Source organism: Rhinatrema bivittatum, chromosome 1 (genome assembly GCF_901001135.1).
Source record: "Rhinatrema bivittatum chromosome 1, aRhiBiv1.1, whole genome shotgun sequence".
Taxonomy (NCBI): Eukaryota; Metazoa; Chordata; class Amphibia; order Gymnophiona; family Rhinatrematidae; genus Rhinatrema; species Rhinatrema bivittatum.
Genome location: NC_042615.1, coordinates 163,213,661 through 163,237,370, shown reverse-complemented (window position 1 = coordinate 163,237,370; position 23,710 = coordinate 163,213,661). Strand labels below are relative to the sequence as shown.

The 23,710-nt window shown below is 42.1% G+C and overlaps 1 protein-coding gene across 5 annotated transcripts in view; it reads left to right on the top strand.

Annotated features, from left to right (window-relative positions):
- TBC1D1 (TBC1 domain family member 1) overlaps positions 1-23,710 on the top strand; it is a 480,914-nt gene that overhangs the window by 360,308 nt on the left and 96,896 nt on the right. For all 5 annotated transcript variants that reach the window (XM_029589471.1, XM_029589507.1, XM_029589478.1 and 2 more), the window contains 2 exons: positions 204-365; positions 12,348-12,506. In XM_029589471.1, coding sequence (XP_029445331.1) covers positions 204-365; positions 12,348-12,506 — 321 coding nt within the window. The remainder of the gene's footprint in view (positions 1-203; positions 366-12,347; positions 12,507-23,710) is intronic.

Genomic DNA, 23,710 nt, shown 5'->3' with positions numbered 1-23,710 from the left:
ATTCCATTGTATTGCACCGGACCACTGTCCTTAACACAACAAAAATTCATAGACTTTAAAAAAACAAAATGGACCTTTAGAGTGACTGACTGGCAGGGTCTATCTCTTTGGCTCCAGTTTTGGGGGTCTTATTGCAAATGCTGGAATAGCGGTAGTACGGTAATTTACGAGTCGCTTATTGTATTGATTTGTTCTTTCACTAGCTTCTGAAAATGATTTGCTAAACAAACGCCTGAAACTGGATTATGAAGAAATAACTCCATGTCTAAAGGATGTAACATTGGTATGGGAAAAAATGCTGAGTACACCGGGAAGATCAAAGATCAAGTTTGACATGGAGAAAATCCATGCTGCTGTTGGACAAGGTAAAATTGATATATCTATATTATTTTTTTTTTTTTTAACAGACTACTTCAGTTAAGTTGATGTAATGGGCCCAGGAGCGCTACTGTACAGGAAACCCAAGTTGGATATCTGGATCTTGCTCCTTGGTCTAACTGGGAGCTCTGCAAGGGAAATGTTTAGAGCACCTTAGACTGGGTACTCACCATTAAACTTCAGCTCTACCTATTGGCTGACATCAGAGTGCAAGTGTATTAGGGCTTTGAAGGGAGCTGTGATCTTATGTGGTTGGGTGGGGAATGAGATAAAAAAATATTCTAGAAGCGATAGATGAAGTTCTCATGGTACCTTAGCCCAAGATAGACAGAGGCCACTAGACTTGGAATGAGCATTAGGAAACTGCCGGGCCATAAAATATCTTTTTAAAAGCTTCTAAACAAAGATAGTTAAAATATCTTAAAAATAAGCTTTATGTTCTGTAATTTTTGCTATGGTAATGGATATTTTATATGAGAGTCTATATGAAATGTTTCTAAGTTGCCTAACACTGTTTGTTTGAAGAATTGCTTGACTAATATATTATTGGCTAATATAATTCAGCTACCTTTCTTAATCTTTTATTTGAATTTATTTCTTTATTTTTGGATCACTTCTATAATTATTCAAAGCGATTTACAAGATCACTTAAAATACATTACAGAGCATAACCATAAAAAAACCATTATCTATACACACAATTCACTAATACATCAATTAACAATGAAAGCCCCCATGCTTATCCTCTTTATTATGAAATGTGACTAAAATGTTCCAAACACTCAGTTTATATAACTATACAGTGCCCTTCCTAGGAATCAGGATCAGTCATCGATCTAAGAAATGCCCCCCATTTATACTTGATACAAATAGATAACAATTTAAAATAGATAACAGCCATCAATACATACTTGAGAATGGAACTTTGCTTTAGTGATCTTGTTGATCAAGACTTTTCTTGCAGACTGTTGCAGTAACTTGAACATTTTAAATGGCTCCCGGTGCACATAGCCTGAGACACCTTGACAGTCATGTAAGAGGCTGACATACACAGTGGTACTTAGAGATGTGGGACACAGAAAACCATGACTGAGATATAGTTATACCAAACTCTCATCGTATTCATGATGGATAAGATAAGAAGAAAGGAAGGAGGGGGAGGTGTTATATGTATAAAATATTAAATTTAAACAACTGCAGGGCTTACAAGATTGGTTAGTCTGGAAAGAGGGAACAGAATATCCATTTATATTGGTGTGATATACAGACTTCCTTCGTGGGCAGAAGAAGTGGATAGAGATGTATTTGAAGCACTGTTGCAAGGTGACCTCAGTCTGCTGGATATTGATTGAGACATCCTAGCTGCAGAGTAATCTAGAAGCAGAAGGTAATGGGTTGTCCACAGGAAGAACTGTTTCAGCAACTGGTAACAGAACCAATTCATGAGGGGACAATACTGGATCTGGTGCCTACAGTTTGGGAGAGTTTCTTATGTTATAGTGGGAGATCTCTGGATGGTGTGGTTGAGTAATCAAGCACAGGCAGTAGTGGCTCATTCAAAGGGTGAGGGTCCTGGACTTCAGAAAAATAAACTTTGCAAAATGAGGGAGGCATTAACTGAATGAGTTAAGCTAGGGGAAACAGAAGAGCAGTGGGCAAAACTAAACGGCGGTATTGTAAGGGCAATAAACCATTTTTTGCTAGGGAAGTATATAAAGGTAAGAAAAGAGGCCACTGTGGGTTTTCTAAAGAAGTGGCTGAAAAAGTAATGGAAAAAGGGGTAACGTTCATAAACTACAAAAGAATGCAGAAAGAGGAAGGCAAGTAAAATCATCTAGAAAAGCTAAAAGAAGCTGCGAAAGTACAAACAGAATAAAAAAAATAGCAAATACAATAAATAGGGGAGAAGACTGTAAGATGTTAACAGAAGGAAGTGCAAAAATGGGATTGTAAGACTCAAAAGTGAAGAAAAAGGCATATGTAGAGGCTGAGGAGGGAAAAGCTGAATTGCTTAATAAATATTTTTGTTCAGTGTTCACTGTTCATGGACTTAAGCTAATACCACTGAAAACTGCCATACATAGGAACAGACATAAGTCAGACATCAGTTTTAAGAAGAATATGATCACGAGGAGCTAGCAAAACTAAAAGTAGATAAAGTGGGGCCAGATGGGATACATTAAGCAAACTTGAGGAAGTTCTGGTAGCTTTGCTGTCTGTTTCATTAGTGCTTTAGAGTAAGGAGTTGTTCTAAAGGACTGGAGACAGGCAGAGGTGGTTCTTAGCAGAAAAGTGGTTATAAGGAGGAGTCTTAAAACTATGGACCAGGTAGTCTGACCTCTGAGGTCAGTAAATTAATGGAATCACTGCTAAAACAGGATAGTGCAGTTTTTGGAGTCCAGTGGATTAAAGGATCCCGAGACGCTGTGGTTTTACCATAGATAGATCTTGTCAGACAAATTTTATCATTTTCTTTGACTGGGTGACCTGAGAGTTGGATCAGGGTGAGATATTAAATGAAGTATACTTGGATTTTAGCAAGGCCTTTGATATGCTTTCACATAGGTGACTTATTGTCATCTCGCAACTTCTTTGGGCGCGGAACAGCGACATCTTAAGCCCCAACTCAGCCAACACTTTGTAAGCTTGATCCCCGCTGCAGGACATTCCCATGTAGCATCATTGCTTAGAGTCTTGGCCACAACTTGAGTGGCTGCTGTTAATCTGCAAAGAGCTCAACCCCTGGTAGTAAGTACCTTGCTTTGCTAGGCCTAATTCAAGGCTCCTGCTTCTGGTTTAAACCCTTAAATCTCCAGGCACAGTTCAAGGCTATAATCTCTGGTATAAACCTTTAAATCTAGTGCCTGTGGGCCTGTGGGCTTGGTTTAAGGACAACAAAGCCCTACTGCCTCCACCCACCGTAGCTTGTAGGAGACAACAATTCAATACTGTGCCTTGCCCACCTACTGCTACATCCACCCACAGCAGTTTCCTTAGGTTCTAACCTGTTCGGTGTCCATGTCTCCTTGAGGGGGTTTCCATCAGTCCTCTCCTTCCTCCATTGGCATGGGCTCCAGGTCTGGGTTCTCCGGCAAGTTCACCTCCATCTCCTCCATATCTCCCTCTTTCCTTAATAGTCCTCCTTCCTGTTCCTGTCCAGCCCCTTAGTCAGGACACCTCCCCGGCTCCTCCCAGTCCATCTGGATGTTCCCGCCCTCTTGATGAGGTGCAGGCTGTGCAGTCCCTCTCTCTTGGTTCACCACTCCTCCCCTTCTCTCATTACCTTTCAGAGCAGGATCTCTTCCCCTAACCTGGGGTTTCTTGGGTTTTGAGGATTCCACCCTGGTTTCCTGCCCCTACCTTCCCCAGGTAATATAACTATCACACTTATAAACAAACTGAGTGCCTAAGTATGGGCCCTAAAGTAACTGATTGAGTGGCAGGCAACAAAGAGTAGTGGTAAACAAAGTTCATGTTGAGGAAAGGGAGAAACGTTTACCTTTGTGGCAAATTTTGGTATTTGTTAAAGGGAAGACACCCTGGAATGTGTGGAAAACATGAGAGGATCTAGTGAACCTTGAGGAATTGTCTAGCGTAAGGAAGTCAAGATTTAATGCGAAAAAATGCAGGGTCATGCATTCGGGTTGCAAAACCTTAAGGAAACAGTGCTGTGTAGGAGGTGAAGTTCTGTGTACAAAATAAAAACAGGATCTGGTCATGATCATATCTGATGGACTTAAGGAGGTCCATATTCAAAAGTATGTAGCCAGCTAACTCAGAAGCTAGCCAGCTAAATAAATATGTGGGCACTTATCTGGCTAAATTCTAGCTGGCTAATAAGATAATCAGCTAGAATTTAGCTCCCTAAGTTGGGGCGTTTCAGCGACGTAACTGGGAGGAGGAGTTAGCTGGTTAAGTTAGCTGGCTAACTCCAATTTAGTTTGCCGGATTACTTAGTCAACTCTGGTTGGGTCAAAGAGCATTCCTAAAGTTAGGCGGCTGTAGTTAACCAGCTAACTTTAAGATAGCTGGCTGTATTCAGTAGTGCAGTTTCACTGTTTGAATATACCTCCAAAGATAGGATAAGTTTATCTGGCTAATTTTGCTAGTTAGACTGTCTGAGTATAGATCTCAAGTGGCCAAACTGATAAGACCGTGGCAAAAGCCAGAAAGATGATTGTGTGCAATAGGAGAGGAATATTCAGGAGAAAAAAGGAGGTACTATTGCCTCTGTATGTCTTTTTGGTGAGACCTCATTCGGAGATTGTGTACAATTCTGGAAACTGCATAGAGTCATTGTAGAGAGCAGCTACTAAAATGATCAAAGGTCTTCATAATAAAACATATGGGGACAGTCTTAAAGATGTAAACATGTATACTTCGGAGGAAAATAGGAGATATGATAGAGACATTTAAATACCTCCTTAGAATAAATACATAGGAGGAGGGCCCCTTTCAGTGGAAAGAAGGCTCTGGAATGAGGAGTCATAGGATGACTGATAGGGAGTAGATGAAAGATTTATTGAAGGAAGTATTTCTTTACAGAAATGGTGGTGGATGCATAGACTGGCCATCTCTGGATATGGCGGCGACAAGGACACACTATCAGGGTACAAGAAAACATGGGACAAGCAGAGAGGTCTTCTGAGGGAGAGCAAGGGACTATAAAGCCGAGTAGAAGATGTGAATGGGCAGACTGGATAGGCCGCATGGTCTTTATCGGCCGTCATAATTCTATACGATCTTGATAATACCAGTTATATGACTTAGCACTAATTATATGCTCTAAACCTAGTATGTAATTGGTTATAGAAAATAAAAATGTGGTGGTCTTGAACATTATTTTACTCCTGGGGGAATTCTGCGCTACTATGGAACGCAGAATTTGTGCAGAATTGTCAAATTCTGCGCAGAAAATAGCAGAAGAGACCCCGGCATGCCGCGAATGGAGCGCGTCCCGTAGCACATCTACGTTCGTGGTGAAGATGAAGGCCCGATGTGCCGTTCGCAGCACACGGGGGGCCTTCCTTTTTCGCCGCGAACAGCATGCCGGGCCTTCATCTTCGCCGTGAACGGAGCACGTCCCACGGCATGCCGGTGAGAGAGAATGTGTGTGTGAGAGAGGGGAGGGTGACAGAGCATGGTTGGTAAGGGGGGATGGGGAGGGTGTGAGAGAGAGCATGGGAGGTAAGAGAGGTTGGGTTGGGGGGATGCTTGAGTGTGGGTTTCAGAGAGAGAGCTTATATGAGAGGAGCGGCATGCCGGTGAGAGAGAATGTGTGTGGGAGAGAGGAGAGGGGGTGTGGGGGAGGGTGAGACCCCGCTTGGTTGGTAAGAGGGGGAGTAGGGGGGATGCTTGAGTGTGGGTTTCAGAGACAGGGAGCCTATATGAGGAGATTGTGAAGGAGTGTGTATGTGTGTGAGATTGGGAGCTCGTGTGTATGAAAAAGGGACTGTGTGTATGTGAGGGTGCTAGCCTGTGTGAAGGGATTGTGTATGTGTGAGACAGAGCCTGTGTGAAGGGCTGCGTGAGAGAAAGACATAGGTAGCCTGTGTGAGGATGTATGTGTGAAAAAGAAAGGGAGCTTGTGTGGGTGTGTATGCAAGAGAGATGGCCTTGTATGAGGGGATGTGTTTGTGCGAGAGTGAGGGAGCCTGTGTGAGGGTGTGTGTATGTGGAAGGGACACTCTGACAGTGAATTTCTAGGGAAATTCTGCTCAAAATATTTAAAATTCTGCAACTTTAAGTAATAACTTTTTTCTGTAATAATTTAAAATGTAATTACTTAAAGACTGTCATGTAAATTGTTATTTTGACCAATATAAAGTTTGCAGAATTTTGCAGAATTTTCAGGTTTTGTGCGCAGAATTTTAAATTGTTTTGTTCAGAATTCCCCCAGGAGTAATTATTTGTAGATGATGAATTCCCTTAATGCTGATAGATCCTTCCCATACCCATCTCATCCACCTTGTTTCAGTATTTGTTTGTGTTTTGGGTGATCATGTATGTCAAATTATAGTTTGTCTAAGTTACAACTGATTTAAATAATCTCCTAATATGTATTGTATATTTAACAAAAAAAAAGTGTCCCTCAGGAGTGACTTGAAAGCTCTGTAATAATACTTCCATGTTGAAGAGCTGAAGTCATATATGGCTCCTGATCCGGTTTTCAAACTGTCTGTATCTGGTATTGCACACTAGTGCTGTTACCTATTGGTCAGCCTGAAGGCAATCAGCTGAAATAGAGAGCTGCATTCTCCCAAGTAATGGAGATCACGGCTATTCTCATCCTAAAGTTAGAATAGCATAAGAGATTAGATTATAAGGAAGAAAAATTGAAAGGTTGCACATGTAGGCTGTATGGTTCAAATCCCCAAAGCCCTTTGCCAGAGCTTGCAAACCAGAACGCTGCAGTGTGCTAGGTTGTTGCATGTTCTGATCAGGACAAGATTCTCATGAATGGAAGATCTCTTCAACAGAAGTCAAAAATGAATAATGGCATTCTGCAGAGTAAAGGAAAAACAAACATATGCACAATCTTACAGGCCGATACAGTACAGTGCGCTTCGACGGAGCACACTGTTAACCTGCCCTTGGACGTGCGTTTCCCCTTACCCCTTATTCAGTAAGGGGCGGAAAACACGCGTCCAACCCGCGGCACCTAATGCATGTTGAGGGCCCTATTAGGTATGCCTGCGCGATACAGAAAGTAAAATGTGCAGCCAAGCCGCACATTTTACTATAAGAAATTAGGCGCTAGTTTCTGCCGGTACCGGGAAAGTGCACAGAAAAGCAGTAAAAACTGCTTTTCTGTGCACCCTCTGACTTAATTAGCGATATTAAGTTGGAGGTCCCGAAGAGTAAAAAAAAAAAAAAATTTTTTTAATGGGCTGGCTGCTGTCGGGCCGAAAACCGTACCCTCAATTTTGCCGGCGTCCGGTTTCCAAGCCCATGGCTGTCAGCCGGCTCAAGAACCGACGCCGGCAAAATTGAGCGTCAGCTGTCAAACCCGCTGACAGCTGCCACTCCGGGTCAAAAGGAGGCGCTAGGGATGCGCTAGTGTCCCTAGCGCCTCCTTTTGCCCTTTTCTACTGCACCACCTAATTCAAATAGAGAATCGCGCGCACAGGCAAGTGGCCTGTGCGCGCGCTGGGAGAGCGGGCATTCGTCCGCTCTCCCATGGACTTATTTATTTATTTAGTAACTTTTATATACCAACGAACGTTGGGAACATCTCGTCGGTTTACATATAACAGAACTGAGCAACAGGCTTTACAATTTTTGCGTAATTAGATAATTAAATAAGGAACATTCAGAGCATACAAATAACAGATTAGATTATATAAGTAAAATTATAAAAGTGTGATACATGAAAGAGGTTATCTAAACGGGGGTGGGGAGGGGGAGATTCTGATATATAGGGGTGGGGAGGGGGAGATTCTGATATATAGGAGGGTATCCACAATTAGAGGTATATATACACGTGATTGGGAACAAATTTTTTATATAGAAGTTTTTTATATACAATATGTAGTTCTGATAAATTCACTTTATGGGGGGTGAGGGGGAAGAGGTAGTTTAGAGTAGAGGGAGGGGGTGAAAAGGAGGTGGAAAATAGGTGGGGGGAGGGGAGAGGTTAGGAGTTGTAGGGGGTGGGGTTAGAGTGGTTGTGTGAATACTGAATGACTTTACTGAATCGGCCCGTGAGTCAGCTGTTGTACTTGAAACTTGTACTATTTCATCTGAAAATAGAATTAGGGAAATATTTTCATTTCATTCCTCCAAACCTTAAGTTGTAACTGCATCATATTTTAGTGTGGTAAGAATAATCATTTGCTTACTGTATTGCTCTCTGATAATTACTATTTTGGGTAATTATGATGCAAATTAAGAAATGGCTTGATGACAATCACTTTGCATTTTTTGTTTAAAAAAAAGAAAAAAAAACCTCTTTGCTTTGGATAGGGAACAAATGTATTGTTCAGGAAGTAGTTAATTTAACATTCTTAGGGGATACTAATTTTGGTAATTGAGGCTAGAAATCTTGGGGTGATACTAGATTCGCAATTGACTTTTAAACTGCACTTAAGGCGGATTGTTAAAATTCCTTATTTTATGCTAAAAAATGCGGATGCCGCTAAGGTATTTTTGGACAGTCTTTTTAGGTCAGTTTTACAGTCAATCTTGTTTAATCAAATAGATTACTGTAGCAATCTTTTCGTTGGTTTATCTCAAACGAGTATAAGAACATGACAATGAATTCAGTATTCAGCAGTGTGGATTTTAAAAGGTCTCAAACGTACTGACCATATTAGTCCAGTTTTGTACCAATTACATTGGTTGCCTGTAAAAGGGCATAGTCAGTATAAAGTATTAATCATCATTTTTGTTAAATTTAGGAGATCCATACTCTCTTGTAAATACATTTTAAAAAATACATTCCCATAAGACAGCTAAGATCAAACTAAGATAATTAGATGGCAATTCCTCCATTACAAGTTGTACCTACACTATGGAATGCATTGCCATTAGAGTTGCGGTTGGAAAGGGATTTGAAACAGTTTAGAAAAAAAATTGAAGACTTATTTTATAAAAACATTTAATTGATTTTATTGTGTTCATGTTGTTTTTTATAAAATGTTTACTTTTTTGTTAAGATTTTATATATGTACTGCTGTAAATTGCGTTGGACTATTTTTTATATAATTAGTATATACTTTTAAAAAATATATCTTTTTTGCTCAGCAGTTTCCTTGTACTGCTTTTGGACTTATAATTCAATTTGAACTGTCCTCCTTTAGGCTATGTGCCATGATTTTTCATCCACAACTATCCAGGGAATCCCCCCCCCCCTCCTATTTCTGTACCTTCCACCCAATTCTCAGCCATTGTGATAAGGATCCTCTGCCATAGGCCACAAATCATGGCTTCCTTCAGAACCTTACCAAAGTGTACCTTAAGTCTGACTACTAGGTGTCATTGTTGAGTGATGTCAGAGATGGCCTCCCCCGGGTGGCACTGCAACATCCTTTGTGTTGGCTGGACCAAGAAGCAGAGTCCTGACCCAGAAATCAAACCTATGTGACCTGCATGGTCAGTTCACAGCACTTGCCAATCAATGTTAACTAAAATAATGAAGTACAGTTACAGATATTTCCTGATCCTCCCTATCTCCCTTCCTCTTAACTTGAGTATCGGGAAGCCTGGGCATTCTCAGATGTGTTTTAGCTGCCAGTTCATGCGGGAAGAGGAATTGTGTGGAATGTGTGCATTGGGTTTGTGGATGGTTATTTGGGGAGGAGACTTTCAAGACTCAGCAGGCTCAAGACATTTTTGTTTTGGAATAGGGCATTGTGTTTATAGCCTGCCAAGTTTCTGCAGCTGGATTTAGTAACAGTTCTGATAAGAATATATTAAAGATTGTTTATGTTGTCATTGATGATGAGTAGTTTGCTCTGAAAAATGATATAAACTGAAGTTTATTGGACGATAACTTGAAGATAGATTCCAACCCCAGATCCTGAAGCATATCTCTTGCATGGAGGGAATGCACATATCAGAAGAGACAAATTGGCTAATCAGTTGGATAAGATTCAGCCTTTCCATGGGCCATGTTCATCAGCAGCAGAATTTGAAAGAGACCCAGGAATAGTTTGCCCTTGTATTATATCTGTGCAATGTAGAGCTTTCTGCAGCAATTTCTGGAAGCAGTTGGAGACAGGTCATTTTGGATAGTGCTAATTGATATGGTAACCAAGAGATGCACTGATCTGATGGCATTTAACAATACCTTAATAGATGTAGAACTCTAGCAGCAGTATCTCGGAGGAAAATTAGAATCTGTATAGGGTGTGATCAGAAGAAGGGTATTAACTCCTACTTTTTTTTTTTTTTGTTGGTCCAATAAAAACTCCAGTGTCTATATGCAAAGGAAATTTTGAGTAAGCCTTAAAATAATTTTGATACTGGCACAACAGGGTAGTGTGGGTAGTCCATGCAGTATGGTTCTATAATTAGGCAGGGTGAGGTGGCCACCTCGGGCAGCAAAGTTTGGAGCAGCAGAAAATGCCTCTACAAATAACCCTGCGGTGGCCGCCTCATTGCCTTTTCAGCTGTATCCAAATGCCAGCATAGCAGCAGTTAAATGAGAAGGTCGAGGGGTTCCCACATCCCGCCAGCAATAAAAGAACCCATGTGGTGGCCGCAGCAGCAGAAACTGATGAGCTGGTTGGGTTCCCCACATCCCGCCAGCAAGAAGAGGTTCGCATGTGGTCATGGCGCCGCAAAATGATGACCTGCTGTTGGAGTTGCCCACACCCCACCAGCAAAAAGAGGTCCCAATGCGGTGGAAGCAGCAGAAGCTGGTGGGGCTCCCACACCCTACCAGCAAGAAGAGGCCCCTGTTAGCACGCAGTAGGCCCAATTATGTCCTGCAGGCAGGAAGAAAGACAACAATCGGTAGATAAGGGAAAAGAAGGGATGGGGTGACTGGGGTGGAAGGAAAGGAATGACTGAGTGGGAAGAGGGTGGAAGGAAAGGAAAAGGAAGGTGTGATTGGGAGGAAAGGGAAGGGAGTGAGAAGGGAAGAAATGACAGAGTGGAGAGGGAAGGGAAGCCATAACAGAGGAAAAAGAGTGAGAGGGGAAGGAATTACTGAGAGGGAAGAGGGTGGGAAGGAGTGAGTGATAGAGGGATGAATAAGGGAAAGAGAATGTTGGGTGAGAGGAAAGGGGATGTGAGTGGAAGAGAAGATATGAGTGAGTGTGTGTATATGTATTTATTTGATACTTCTGCTATTTTGAAATATTTTTTTGGTTTTAGGAAAATGTTTAAAGTTTTTGCCAGCTGTTTTGAAATCGTCATTTTATTAGTATGGTTCACTATTAAGAGTGCTTACATGTTTCTTGATTTTGTTTTTATGACAAATGGTGATGTTTCTATGTTTTCCATTGTTGCACTGCATATAGGGGCTGGCTTGTGGTTTCTAGTTCAGCTTTGGTCTGCATTTTTTTTGTTTGTACTTCTCGGTCTCTTTATTTTGTGTTTGGTAGGGTCTGTCTGTGTACTGCATTTGTGACTGGGATGACGTATTTTGCTAGCATGTAATTTCTGTGTGAGGATTTTTAGCAGCCTGGTTCATTCTTCTTTCTTAATAAGAGGTGTATTGATGGGTTTGGGCTTGATGTATTTCTTGCAATGTTACCTTTCCATAGGTAGAGTCATTGCTGTTTAAGTACTTGCAGTTAGTGCTGTTTTGGAATGGAGGTTTACTATAATGTATTTCTGCTTACTTATGGCTTTCTGAGGGCCAAGCCTATACTCAATACGCTTTACAATAAGCCTAATACCATATAGATTCCAAGTGTCTTTTTTGCACAGTTTTCTGGTTTGTCACCGTAGCAGTGCATGTAAATATAATATACCTGTTGTAAGTGATGATTTGTATCTCAGAAGACTGTACTTTGAATGCCCTTCATTATATAAAATCTCCTTTTTAGGGTAGGGGAAGTGGTTAAGAAATTATAAAATAAATGCATAATGTTTAATTGTGTGTGGGGAGAGCCAGAGAGGGGGAACTGGAGCATGATTGTAATGTTAACCTAGGTCACCTAATGCACTTGCACCAACTTTAAGAGTGTGCCACTCACAAACTTCCACTATTCACTCATCTCCCATATCCCCAGGGGGCAGATACTGGGGGAAGGGTGGGATGCAGGTTGTAGGGCTCCTGGGAGTGTGGCATGGTTTATCTGCCACTCCTCTGGGAACCCTGAAACCTGCCCCCTCTTCCCCAGTGCTTTTGGGGAGGGGGGTGCCTTCTCATCCCTTGCCTCAGGCAGCACATTTTCTTTAGCCTCCCCTGAGGCCAAGTGTACTGTCAGTTAATTTAAAAGCCCCTTTAAGATTCTGTTGTGTCACACGTGGTTGGGTGTAGATTAAGTACTGTGCTATTTCTACTTTTTCCAAAGGAGTGCCACGTCCTCATCGTGGAGAAATTTGGAAGTTTTTAGCTGAGCAGTATCAGCAGAAACATCAGTTTCCAAGCAAACAGCAACCACAGGATACACCATATAAAGAACTCTTAAAGCAATTAACCACCCAGCAGCATGCAATACTTATTGACCTGGGTAAGTATGAGCCATTGTTTTGAAAATGAGGATAGATACATTATGCTTTCTGATATTTATTAGAATGCTTTATTTCTGTGATAGGTTTACTGAGAAGGGAAAACAATTAGATATGAAATGTACTTATAAGAAAACTCTACCCTCTACTCCTTAGTACTTTGAAAGTAGACATATCAAATAGGAAAGCTGTAAATTAGTTTGAAATGTTTAGTTATTTTATAAAAATCTTTTCAGCAAATCCCCCTGTGATGGACATGAATCCTGGATAGTCATTTTCCAGCATTGTTTAAAAACATGGCTCTTCAAAAAAGCTTTTCACAATGAGAGTGCGGAGTAAGGAATACTAGCGGACAAGAAAGAGAACTCCGACACACTGTTAAAAGTCAACAAATAGCAGTTATCCCTCCTTTATTATTTTTCTCATACCTAAAGATTAATTTAAGAGTACAGTATTCTCATATATGGATATCCTATTATTCATATAAATAGAATTTCCAATCCACGATCCAGATAGGATCATGTAACCGAAACTTTATTGGCACCTACTAGCTAATTTATAATCCTAACCAGACTTATTATGTGCCTATCTGTAAACCGTTGTGATGGTATACTACTAAACGACGGTATAGAAAAGTTTTTAAATAAATAAATAATTCTCCAAGGACAAGCAGAATGATAGTCCTCACACATGGGTGACATCTTCAGATGGAGCATCAATGCGGAACACTTATGTCAAAGTTTCTAGAACTAAGCACACTGAGAATGCCCAGCATGCCCTATACCACGTGTCCACGCGGAGTCCCTCTCCAGTCTCTTCTGTGGAGCTGTAAGCCTCGCGGTCTGAGTGAGCTCACTTTGGCTGTTTCTGGCCTGCTGGAAATCTTTTCTTTTCATCAGTTTTTCACAGATTTTGGTATCGTTCCGTCACCGGGTCCCTTTCTGTGCCCCCCAAGTTGTCCTAGTCAGGGTTTTCGGTGTTTCTGGTACGTTTCCTTTCACTGTCGATTCCCCTTGTGGTAGCGGTGCCTGCCAGCCATCGACAGCTGGCCCCATCGTTTAGTGTCTATGATCCATTTTCTTTAGTTCCATCATGGCCACATCTGTTTTTTGTCAATGACCCCATTGCCCGAGGAACTATGTTCATTATGTATCCTTATGAGATGTGTATCCTCTGCCTGGGGGCATTGCATGATGTCCAGGGTTGTCGCTTGAGCGCCCAAATGACCCCGAAGGGATGTCTGCATTGACTCGACAAGATGGATCAGCTCTTTGGGTTGAGGAAGTCCGAGCTATCAGCATCAACGATCCTTTGCTCCGCATTGATGCACACAGCACCATCGACACTGGCAGGACAATCTGTGGATAGGGGAGCTGGAGATAGACCATTGTCTATCTCCTCCGGGCTGAGGATACCAGGTTCATCAGCTCAGTACCAGGGAAAGACCAAGCCAAGCATTGAGGGAAGCCTAAGAAGCATCAGCATAAGTCCCAGTCGATGCACAGTGCTGGGTGCAGGGATGTACCAGCTTATGCCTCAATGCCCCCGAAGTGACCTTGCGGCAAGGAGGGTCCATACTTTATTGGTGCCAGGGGGTCTGCAACGGTTTCCACCAGTCCTGGTGCCGGTCATCGATACACCTTGCGGGTCCAAAGAAGATCTGGCCACCCCCCTCCTTCCTCCCAGTCAGTGTTGGCATTGGCAATGTTTGAGAAGGAGCTGGAACATAGAGTCCAGCTGGTGGTGGATCAGGCACTGCAGGGCATCGGGCCTGTGGCACCAACGACACTGGAACTGGTTCTGCTCGTCATCCTATGCTGCTGGAGAAGCTCAACATGCTCTTCGGTGTGTTACCGACCCAGTTGGTGCCAGTTCCCGGGACAACAGTGGTGCCTGGCAGGGCACCGAGGCTTCCCCCTAAAGATACAGTGGTCATTGCTGGTTCTTCTGAGGACGCTTCACCCAAGCTGGCAGAGACGCCAAGGCCTGTAGTCCCCCGTCCAGTTTTACCGGTGTCTGCACCTCTGGACGAAGGCTAAGCAACTAGGGCCTCATCTTCTATAGTATACAGTGAGGATGAGGGTCCCATTGACCCTTGGGGGATGATTCAATGGAGTCCTCCTCCAAGGGCTCTGATGATCTCCCATCAGACCCTTGTCCTGCAGATGAGCGACGGAAGTCCACACCTGAGGACTAGACCTTTGCAGGGTTTGTGAAGGTGATGGTGGAGGCCATCGCATTTCAACTTTTAACACAGGAAGATGCTAGGCACAAAAAGCTTGAGATCCTCCAGTTCATGGAGCCTCCTAAGGAAATTATGGCAGTCCTGGTACATGAGATCCTTAAGGAGATGCTGCTGAGGATATGGGAACATTCTTACAGTGCCTCCCATTAATAAGGCGGATGGGGTCTACCACTTCCAGAAGGCTGACAGGTTCAATAAGCATCAGCTACCTCATCAGTTGGTGGTTAAATCCGCTTTCAAGAGGGCCAAGCGCTCTTGGGACCCATTCCTCGGCACCCCTGGAGAAGGATAGCAGAGCGATGGATGCTCTTGAGAGGAAGGTGTTCCAAAGCGCCATGCTTATTGCCCGCATCACTGCCTATAAGCTCTACATGAGCCAGTATTCACGGGACATCTGGAAGCAGCTGCAAAAGGTGGTTGAGAAGCTGCCCCAACAGCAGCAAGACATCTTCATGTCGCTGCCTCATAAGGGCCTGGAGTGTGGAAAACACGAGGTCCGTGCGACTTATGTTTTCGAGATGGTATTGAGAATCTCTGCAGAAGGAGTCTGCGCCCACAGAGTGGCAGGGCTGCGGCCTCTGATCTCCGACCAGAGATACAGGAATGACTCACTAATGTGCTGTGTACTAGAGAGAATCTCTTCAGAAATGGGCCACAGCATCCCTCACCCTAACTAGGAACACCATGAAACCCAGTACTCTGGATCCATCCACCTCATCCAGTGGGCAGGTGAAACAGGGGCCAAGGAAGTTTTTCTTTCGCTTAAAAGGAAGAACTATCCTCCGTCTCCTCTTTCCCGTCAACACCATCAGGTTTCCTGTGGCCATTCTAGGCTGCTTAGAACCCCAACCCTCGGTCAATTCTGGGGATGGGGTTTTGACTGGGCCGCAGGGAGCGTAAGCCAGTCACCTGTACCTGGGACTATGGACTCTCTGGTCAGGGGCAGGCTGAGGTTCTTTGAGAACCAGTGTAACCTCGGACCAGAGGGTTCTGTCCATCATTCACCAGGGTACCAATTGAATTTGAGTGTCCCGCAAATTGCCTTCAGTGCCCATATTGGGGGCCGTAGTGCGTCAGGAGGTACTACTAGGGGAGCTCTCCTCCCTCTTAATGGCCAGAGCGGTCGAGCCCGTACCACCAGGGCAAAGAGGGTGGGTATTATATTCCAGGTACTTCATGATTCCAAAAAGAACAGGACTCCTCTGTACAATCCTAGACCTAAGGACCGTGAACAAGTTTCTAAAGAAAGAAAAGTTCAATATGGTTTCCCTGGACATCTTGATCCCCCCACTCTAGGAGAGAGGGAGTGCCCGCATGGCCATTTGGGTAGGGCCTACTTTTGTTGGGCAAAATTTCAAGAAAAGCTAAATATATCTATTTCTAACATATATAAATAAAAATTTCAATTGTAATTGAAGAATTTGCTAGCAAAAACGTTCGTAAAGCCTTCTTAAATAAATAAAAATTATTTGGGAAATTTAGAAAACGATTTCTCTTATTACGTATCACATCAGAACCTTACATGGGGCCTAATTTTCTTAGCTGGCACGGGCTTAATTCTTGCTCTCTGGCCCTGGATCTCCCTCTTGCAAAAAAGGAGACTGGCTGTGCTCCCTCGACCTAAAGAACGTATGCACCTATATTGAGATCTTCCCTGGTCACAAGAAGTATCTCTGATTCATGGTGGGAAAACAGCACTTCCAGTACCAGGCATTGCCATTCGGGCTCGCGTCTGCCTCACGTGTCTTCACAAAATGACTGGTCGTGGTGTCTGCTCACTTCCGCAGACTGGGAGTGCATGTCTTCCCATATCTGGGCAATTGACTAGTCAAGAGCATATCTCAGGCAAGAGCTGTCAGGTCCATGTGCTTGACCATTCGGGTGTTGGAGTCACTAGACTTCGTTCTCAACTACCCAAAGTCCCATCTCAGCCCATCACCTCAATTGGACTTCATAGGAGCCCTGCTAGACACAGTGCAGGCCAAGGCCTTTCTGCCTTTCCAGAGGGCTGTCACCTTGGCGACCATTGCAACAGAGATTCAACAGAGATAGGTGTCAGCCTGGCAAATGTTGAGGATGTTGGGCCATATGGCCGCAACCATCCAGGTCACTCCCTTGGCACATTTACATTTGAGCAGATCCCAAGGGACCCTGAGGTCACAGTGGCACCCGGCCAATCAGAGCCTCCAAAATTGCATACAAGTCCCTCCTTCTATCCAGGACTCTTTGTCCTGGTGACGGGTACTTTCCAGTCTGGAACAGGGAATCTCTTTTTGGAGTTTCCCTACTCAAACTGTACTAACCATGGGATGGGGAGCTCATGTAGATGGGCTCAGTATGCAGGTCTGTGTTCTGCTCAGGAAAGTTGATTTGCCAAGAATGTCCTGGCATGTATCACAAGGTGTATATGGTACGCCCATCTCTGTACAGCATATAGTTGTATGTTTCATGCGGGGCCTGCTTCAACTGAAGCCTCTTCTAAAGCTTCCTGCTGTGTCTTGGGACCTCAGCTTGGTGTTAGGTCAGCTGAAGAAGGCCAATCTGTTTGAGGTTTAGAACCAAACTCTCCTGCCTAGGGCCTGTTGTTTGGTTCAGGCTGTCTTCCCCCTCTGTTACCAACAGCACTGGGTGGTGGTGTGCCTGTGGCACCTGATTGGTTCCCTTTTGTGTTGGGGAGCAACCTTTAGCTAGAGATTCACTCATGTGTGAGATCTACCATTCTGCTTGTCCTCAGAGAAAGTAGAGTTCCTTTCCTCTAACAGGTATTCTGAGGACAGCAGGATATTAGTCCTCACGAAATCCGCCTGCCACCCCGCAGAATTGGATTTCTCCTATTTTTATTTTATTAATAATTCTATATTAAGACTGTGTACCTAGTCAAATTTCTAGAAAGTTTGACATAAGTTTTCTGCATCGGGGCTCCATCTGATGATGCCACCCATGTGTGAACACCTGTTACAGTTAACACAACTCTGCTTTACACCATATGATATAGAATCTGATCCTTTTTAAGCAGTGTATGTAATGTAATTTGTGGCATCATGGCTGACAATGGACCAATCAGATTCTCTTAACGAAGCAATTTACTGGAATTGCAAACAGTATAACCTCCTAAACAGTCTTGATGAAAGAAGAAGAAAACCCAATATATTTTCAGTTGGCTTGACATACTCTTAAGATTCTTGTAATAGTTTCAGCACATGCACAAAATAGGGCTATCAAATTTCAGAATTTTATCTGATAATGGCTTAAATACTGAACTTTTAACCCCTTCTTAAGAAGTTAATAAAAAAAAAAAAAAAAAGCTGTAGTTCCACATCAAAAGCATTCAATAGAAACTCCTACACAGCATAACAGCTGCAGAGAGGATTAGTAAGGTGTGGTAGCTGCAGTATCAGGAGACACACTACTTAAAGTGGTACAACTAGAACAGGGTTAGTAGGTAATTCAGTTGGTGTTTGGAACACAAAGGAGATGCTTACCGGTTTTTATTTTTTACATGCAATATTAGCTATTTCAGTACAACACTGAAAAAAGTGATTGGTATTTCAGTGAAATCTTTGCTGTAAATGCATGGGTCAAATAATAGGGGGATTTCTTTATATGGGGGAAGATATATTTCTGAAAAAAGTTGAACAGTGCACCCTCTTATCCCTCCCCCCCCCCCCCCCCCCCCCATCGCAAATCAAATGCTGGCAATGAGTAGACATGGGGACCAGACGTAGACCTGCCTCACAAGTGTAATGTTATTCTTCAGTAATGGTTGAAATTAGATGTCTAATAGATTTTAGAACCTTCTGCTGTGCATCAGACTTTATACTGCTGTTTAAGTGGGTGGCCTGGAGGTGCAGTTTTCCTTTGGGCATCTGGAGGTGTGGTAATTTACAAAACATTGGACATGTACAGGTAATTGCATTTGGGATTTCTAATCCTTCACCAATTGTAGAACCATTTAAGTAGGAATGAGTTTAAATGAGATCGTGTCCTGCTGCTTAAAATAAAATGTTTTACAAAAAATTAGTGCCTATTTTAGATAAAAATAGCAAACAATTTTTTTTTTTTAGATAGTTTTCAAGAAATGCTTGAATTCCTGTAGTGTCTAACTTCCTATGCCACTTCTGCAATGACCATTTGATGTTATAAATGTTTTTCAGTATGCACTTTCTTTTCTTTTTGTAGTAATCCTGTTTCTTGATTTGGGCCCTACTTAAGTGGGAGCACTTTGCTTTATGAAAATAAGAGATCCAAGGACCAGATAAAAATTGTATTGAAGTCTGTCCAGTCAGTAATTGGTCTAAATGAACCAATACAACAAGGAAAATTCTTACTGGACAAAAACAGAAAACACTACTAATGTGTGATTATAGAAATATTTGTAAGGAAGGCAGAGGAGAGGCAAAATAGCGGCATGATTGAACCCATGCTCTTGCTGCTCTCTGTTCTTCTTATTTTTGTTTGCTTATGGTTGATTATGCCTCCTAAAGGGAAAGGGAAAGTAAGGTTGTATCCCTTAGAGCCTTTTCTTTACCCCAGGGCAGCTTTCCATCAAGAAGGTTTTGGTCCCTGCTGTGATGGAGGGGCTGCCAAGCCCCGTGGCCAGGTCTAGTAGAAGAGAGCTGGCCTTAGCTGGGAAGGAAATGTCTCTCAGCCCTCTCAAAGCGCAGCTGCCGCTGGCACAGTGTGGCTTCTTCCAGAATGGGGCAGCGGCGTCTCCAATTGATGAGGTCATAGACAGCACTGCAGCAGAGGGAGCCCCCAAGAGAAATGGAGTTGACGCTGTTTCTTTCAACATGTCCAGGTCTTCTGGAATAATTTTTGGAAATGCTATTGAGTTGCTGTTGAGTTGGGAGGTCTGTTGGTGAGTCACAGTTCTCGGGTCTCCCCCCCTATGGCGAGTTTAATTCCTTAGAAACCAGTGGTAGTAACTCTTGACTCACTGTGAGACTCGATGGCTAATTTTTGGGGTTGCTTTTACTGCTTGCCTGGCTTTAGTGGACTCCATGTCCAACAGATTGGATTCTATGGCTCCTGGCAAAATAATGACATTGGAACAAGATGTTTCTTCTTTGAAAACTGGCCAAGCTACTCTTATTTAGGAGCATGGGATCCTTAAAGTGTGGAATTTATTGGACAGATTAAGACATTTAAATCTTCGTTTTCTCAATTTTCCCAGGGTAGACGGTGAACCTCCACGTGTTACCCTATGAAGATATCTCCTAGAAACGTTATTAATTCCATCAGATGCAGTTCCTTTTAATAAGGTTTACTTTTTGACTTCTGGCAATAGACAATATTTTACTGAGTATTTAGATCTTTCTGCTTTTTTTGAAACCTCTACCTATGAAATTTCCGAAAGGACAACATTGTTAGTATCTTTTCTCTCCAAGTATGATTTAAGTTTTATTATGTAAAGTTACTTCAGAAATATTAGTGCACAGTTTATGGGTTTAAATGTTAGGATAGTTCCGGATTTATCTAGATTTATTCAGGAAAGAAGAAAGAGTGTTTTGATTCTGCAACAAGATGTTCATGCTGTTGAGGAATACCTCAATAAAATGGTAGACTAATATGCGCAGAGTGAGAGAGGGTCCTTGGGGTAATAGTGTCTGGTGATCTGAAGGCAGCAAAGCAATGTGACAAGGCAATAGCTAAAGCCAGAAGAGTGGTAAGCTACATAGAGAAAGGAATAACCAGTAAGAAAAAGGAGGTGATAATGCCCCTGTACAGGTCCTTGGTGAGGCCTCACATGGAGTACTGTGTTCCATTCTGGAGCCTATATCTCAAAATGATGGAAACAGGATGAATGCGGTCCAGAGAAGGGCGACCAAAATGGTGTGGAGTCTGTATCAGAAGACTTATGAGGAGAGGCTAAAGGATCTAAATATGTATACTCTGGAAGAGAGAGAGTGCAGGGAAGATATGATACAGACCTTCAGTTACCTGAAAGAGTTTAATGATGCACAATCATCAAACCTTTTCCATTGGAAAGAAATCAGCAGAACCAGGGGTCATGAAATGAAAATCCAGAGGAGATGACTCAGAACAAGCATCAGGAAATATTTGTTCACGGAGAGGGTGGTGGATGTCTGGAATGCCCTTCCAAAAGAGGTGGTGAGGACAAAAACCGTAAACGAAGTCAGAAAGGCCTGGGATAAACACTGTGGATCCCTAAAGGCTAGAGGTGACAATGAAGAAAAAGGTGCATGGGGGTAGGTTGCATGGAGCAGCAGCTGCTACCCCTAACAGAAGATGTGGGGATTGCTACCGTTAACCAATTAGCTTTCATGCTTTTGACGCAACTGCAGCATTGTTCTCTGCTTCCACGATGGGGAGGGGAAGGAGAATTGGCTTCAGATGACAGCCAATGTTGGACCCTGACTTTTACAGTTCAGGGTACTGATACTCAGACATTAGGCAAAAAGCATAGGATTACTTCTACAACCAAGTCCAAAAGCAAAGCATGTTCATGCAGCATTATCTGAATTATCAAATAGGCTGCTCAGCCTGTAAAAAAAAAAATATATATATTGCTAGCAGTAATTTTGTTATGGGTTTGACAGTTGCTTGGTTTTGATAGTTAATATTACTAGCCTTAATATAAGGCTTGGAGGTAACCTGCACGGAACGGCAGTTAATACAATAAGAAATTTGCTGGAGAGACAAGATGGACTGTTACTATGTAAAGTTTCCTATTTTTTGTATCTGAACAATTGAAAATCTTTATCAACTCTAGGAAAGTTATTTTGCTTTAGTCTCTGCATTGTCTCTTCATGTTAAACGTCATTAGGAATGTGTAAGCAGGGTTGTCATGTTATAGCAGTTCTTTTGCTGTGTATGTTAGTTATTTCTCCTCATGCCCCCTTCCCCCCCCAAAGATGGTTGACTAAAGAGATGATTTTGTTTTCTCTTAAGTTTGTATGATTCTTTTTGTTAATTTAATTCATTATGTTTCTAAGCAAAGATGATTCTTTGTGAAATTATTGTAAATTTAATAAATATAAAGTGTAAAAAAAGAGAAATATCTGTAAAATGTACACTCAGGCACAGTAAAGTATCTGCACTAGCTCATTTGCTTAAATTCACAGTAGGGCTACCTATCATCAATTTGGAAGAGCACCCAAAAAGAACATACAAAACACATAAGACTGGAAATGTGCACTCACAGACTAGACACAATTCCCAAAGGCATGCATTACCTCTAGACTTATCCCTTTTCATCCTTGTTCTCTGTCCAGCTGACTAACCTCCATTTCCTCTCCCGTATCTCTGATGCTTCATGAGTTGTCATGAACTTACAAACGCTTGCCAGCCTCCCTGATCCGTTCCTCCTGTTGAAAGCAATATGTTCAACTCCTCCTGGGAACCATTGATTGCATCTCAAATGTTTTCAAAATCCATCCACCATTTTCTCTGCTGTAAGGTCACAGACTACATGACCTCCCACAACAAGTTCTTTTGTTTGCCTTTGGTAAGGGACCATCGGGGGAAAAAAGAAAATATTTTTAACTTTTTTTTTTTAATTGTTAAGCTTATATGTGTTCAGATCCCCTCAGGCTGCCTAGTTGGTATTTAAAAAAAATGTTCAGAAATCAAATAGATGAATACAATAAGACATTTATTTATTTATTATATTTATATATCCTCATTCTGTTGTCAATCATAACTGTTTACAGCAAAGATAAAACATGTTAAAATATTGAAATCAGTTTATGAAACAAACATAACAGGTTACATTAAAACTGTTGGTAACATAAAAACCTAGTAAATAAAAATGTAAGATATTCAAACATTTCTTATTTTAAATTTAATACAGTATGAAATGGCCTCTTTATTTTTCAATTAATTTTCTCTCCTTACATTGTCATATTTCTGATAGCTCTCTCAATTTAGATTAATGCTCTCAGTGGCCTGTTTGAACATCCAGGTTTTCAGGTTTTTCTTGAATCCCAACAAATCTCTTTAAAGACATGGCCTTAATGCTCAACCCCATCCACAAATCATAAAGCAAACAAAAATGGCAGAAATATTATACAAATACTTCAATTCGGTGTTCACTAAAGAAGACTCTGGAGAAGGATAGTTGCTCATAGACAAGATCATAGATGGAAATGGGGTAGCAAAATTCCATTTACGGACCAGGAGGCATGATAGATATTGAGTTTGAGAGCTGGGGATCTTACATAAGAACATAACATGCCATACTGGGTCAGAGCAAGGGTCCATCAAGCCCAGCATCCTGTTTCCAACAGTGGCCAATCCAGGCCATAAGAACCTGGCAAGTACCCAAAAACTAAGTCTATTCCATGTTACCGTTGCTAGTAATAGCAGTGGTTATTATCTAAGTCAACTTAATAGCAGGTAATGGACTTCTTCTCCAATAACTTATCCAATCCTTTTTTAAACACAGCTATACTAACTGCAATAACCACATCCTCTGGCAACAAATTCCAGAGTTTAATTGTGCGTTGAGTGAAAAAGAACTTTCTCAGATTAGTTTTAAATGTGCCACATGCTAACTTCATGGAGTGCCCCCTAGTCTTTCTATTATTAAAGAGTAAAAAAACAGATTCACATCTACCTGTTCTAGACCTCTCATGATTTTAACACCTCTATCATATCCCCCCTCAGCCGTCTCTTCTCCAAGCTGAAAAGTCCTAACCTCTTTTGTCTTTCCTCATAGGGGAGCTGTTCCATTCCCTTTACCATTTTGGTCGCCCTTCTCTGTACCTTCTCCATTGCAATTATATCTTTTTTGAGATGCGGCGACCAGAATTGTACACAGTATTCAAGGTGCGGTCTCACCATGGAGCGATACAGAGGCATTATGACATTTTCTGTTTTATTCACCATTCCCTTTCTAATAATTCCCAACATTCTGTTTGCTTTTTTGACTGCCGCAGCACACTGCACCGACGATTTCAATGTGTTATCCACTATGACACCTAGATCTCTTTCTTGGGT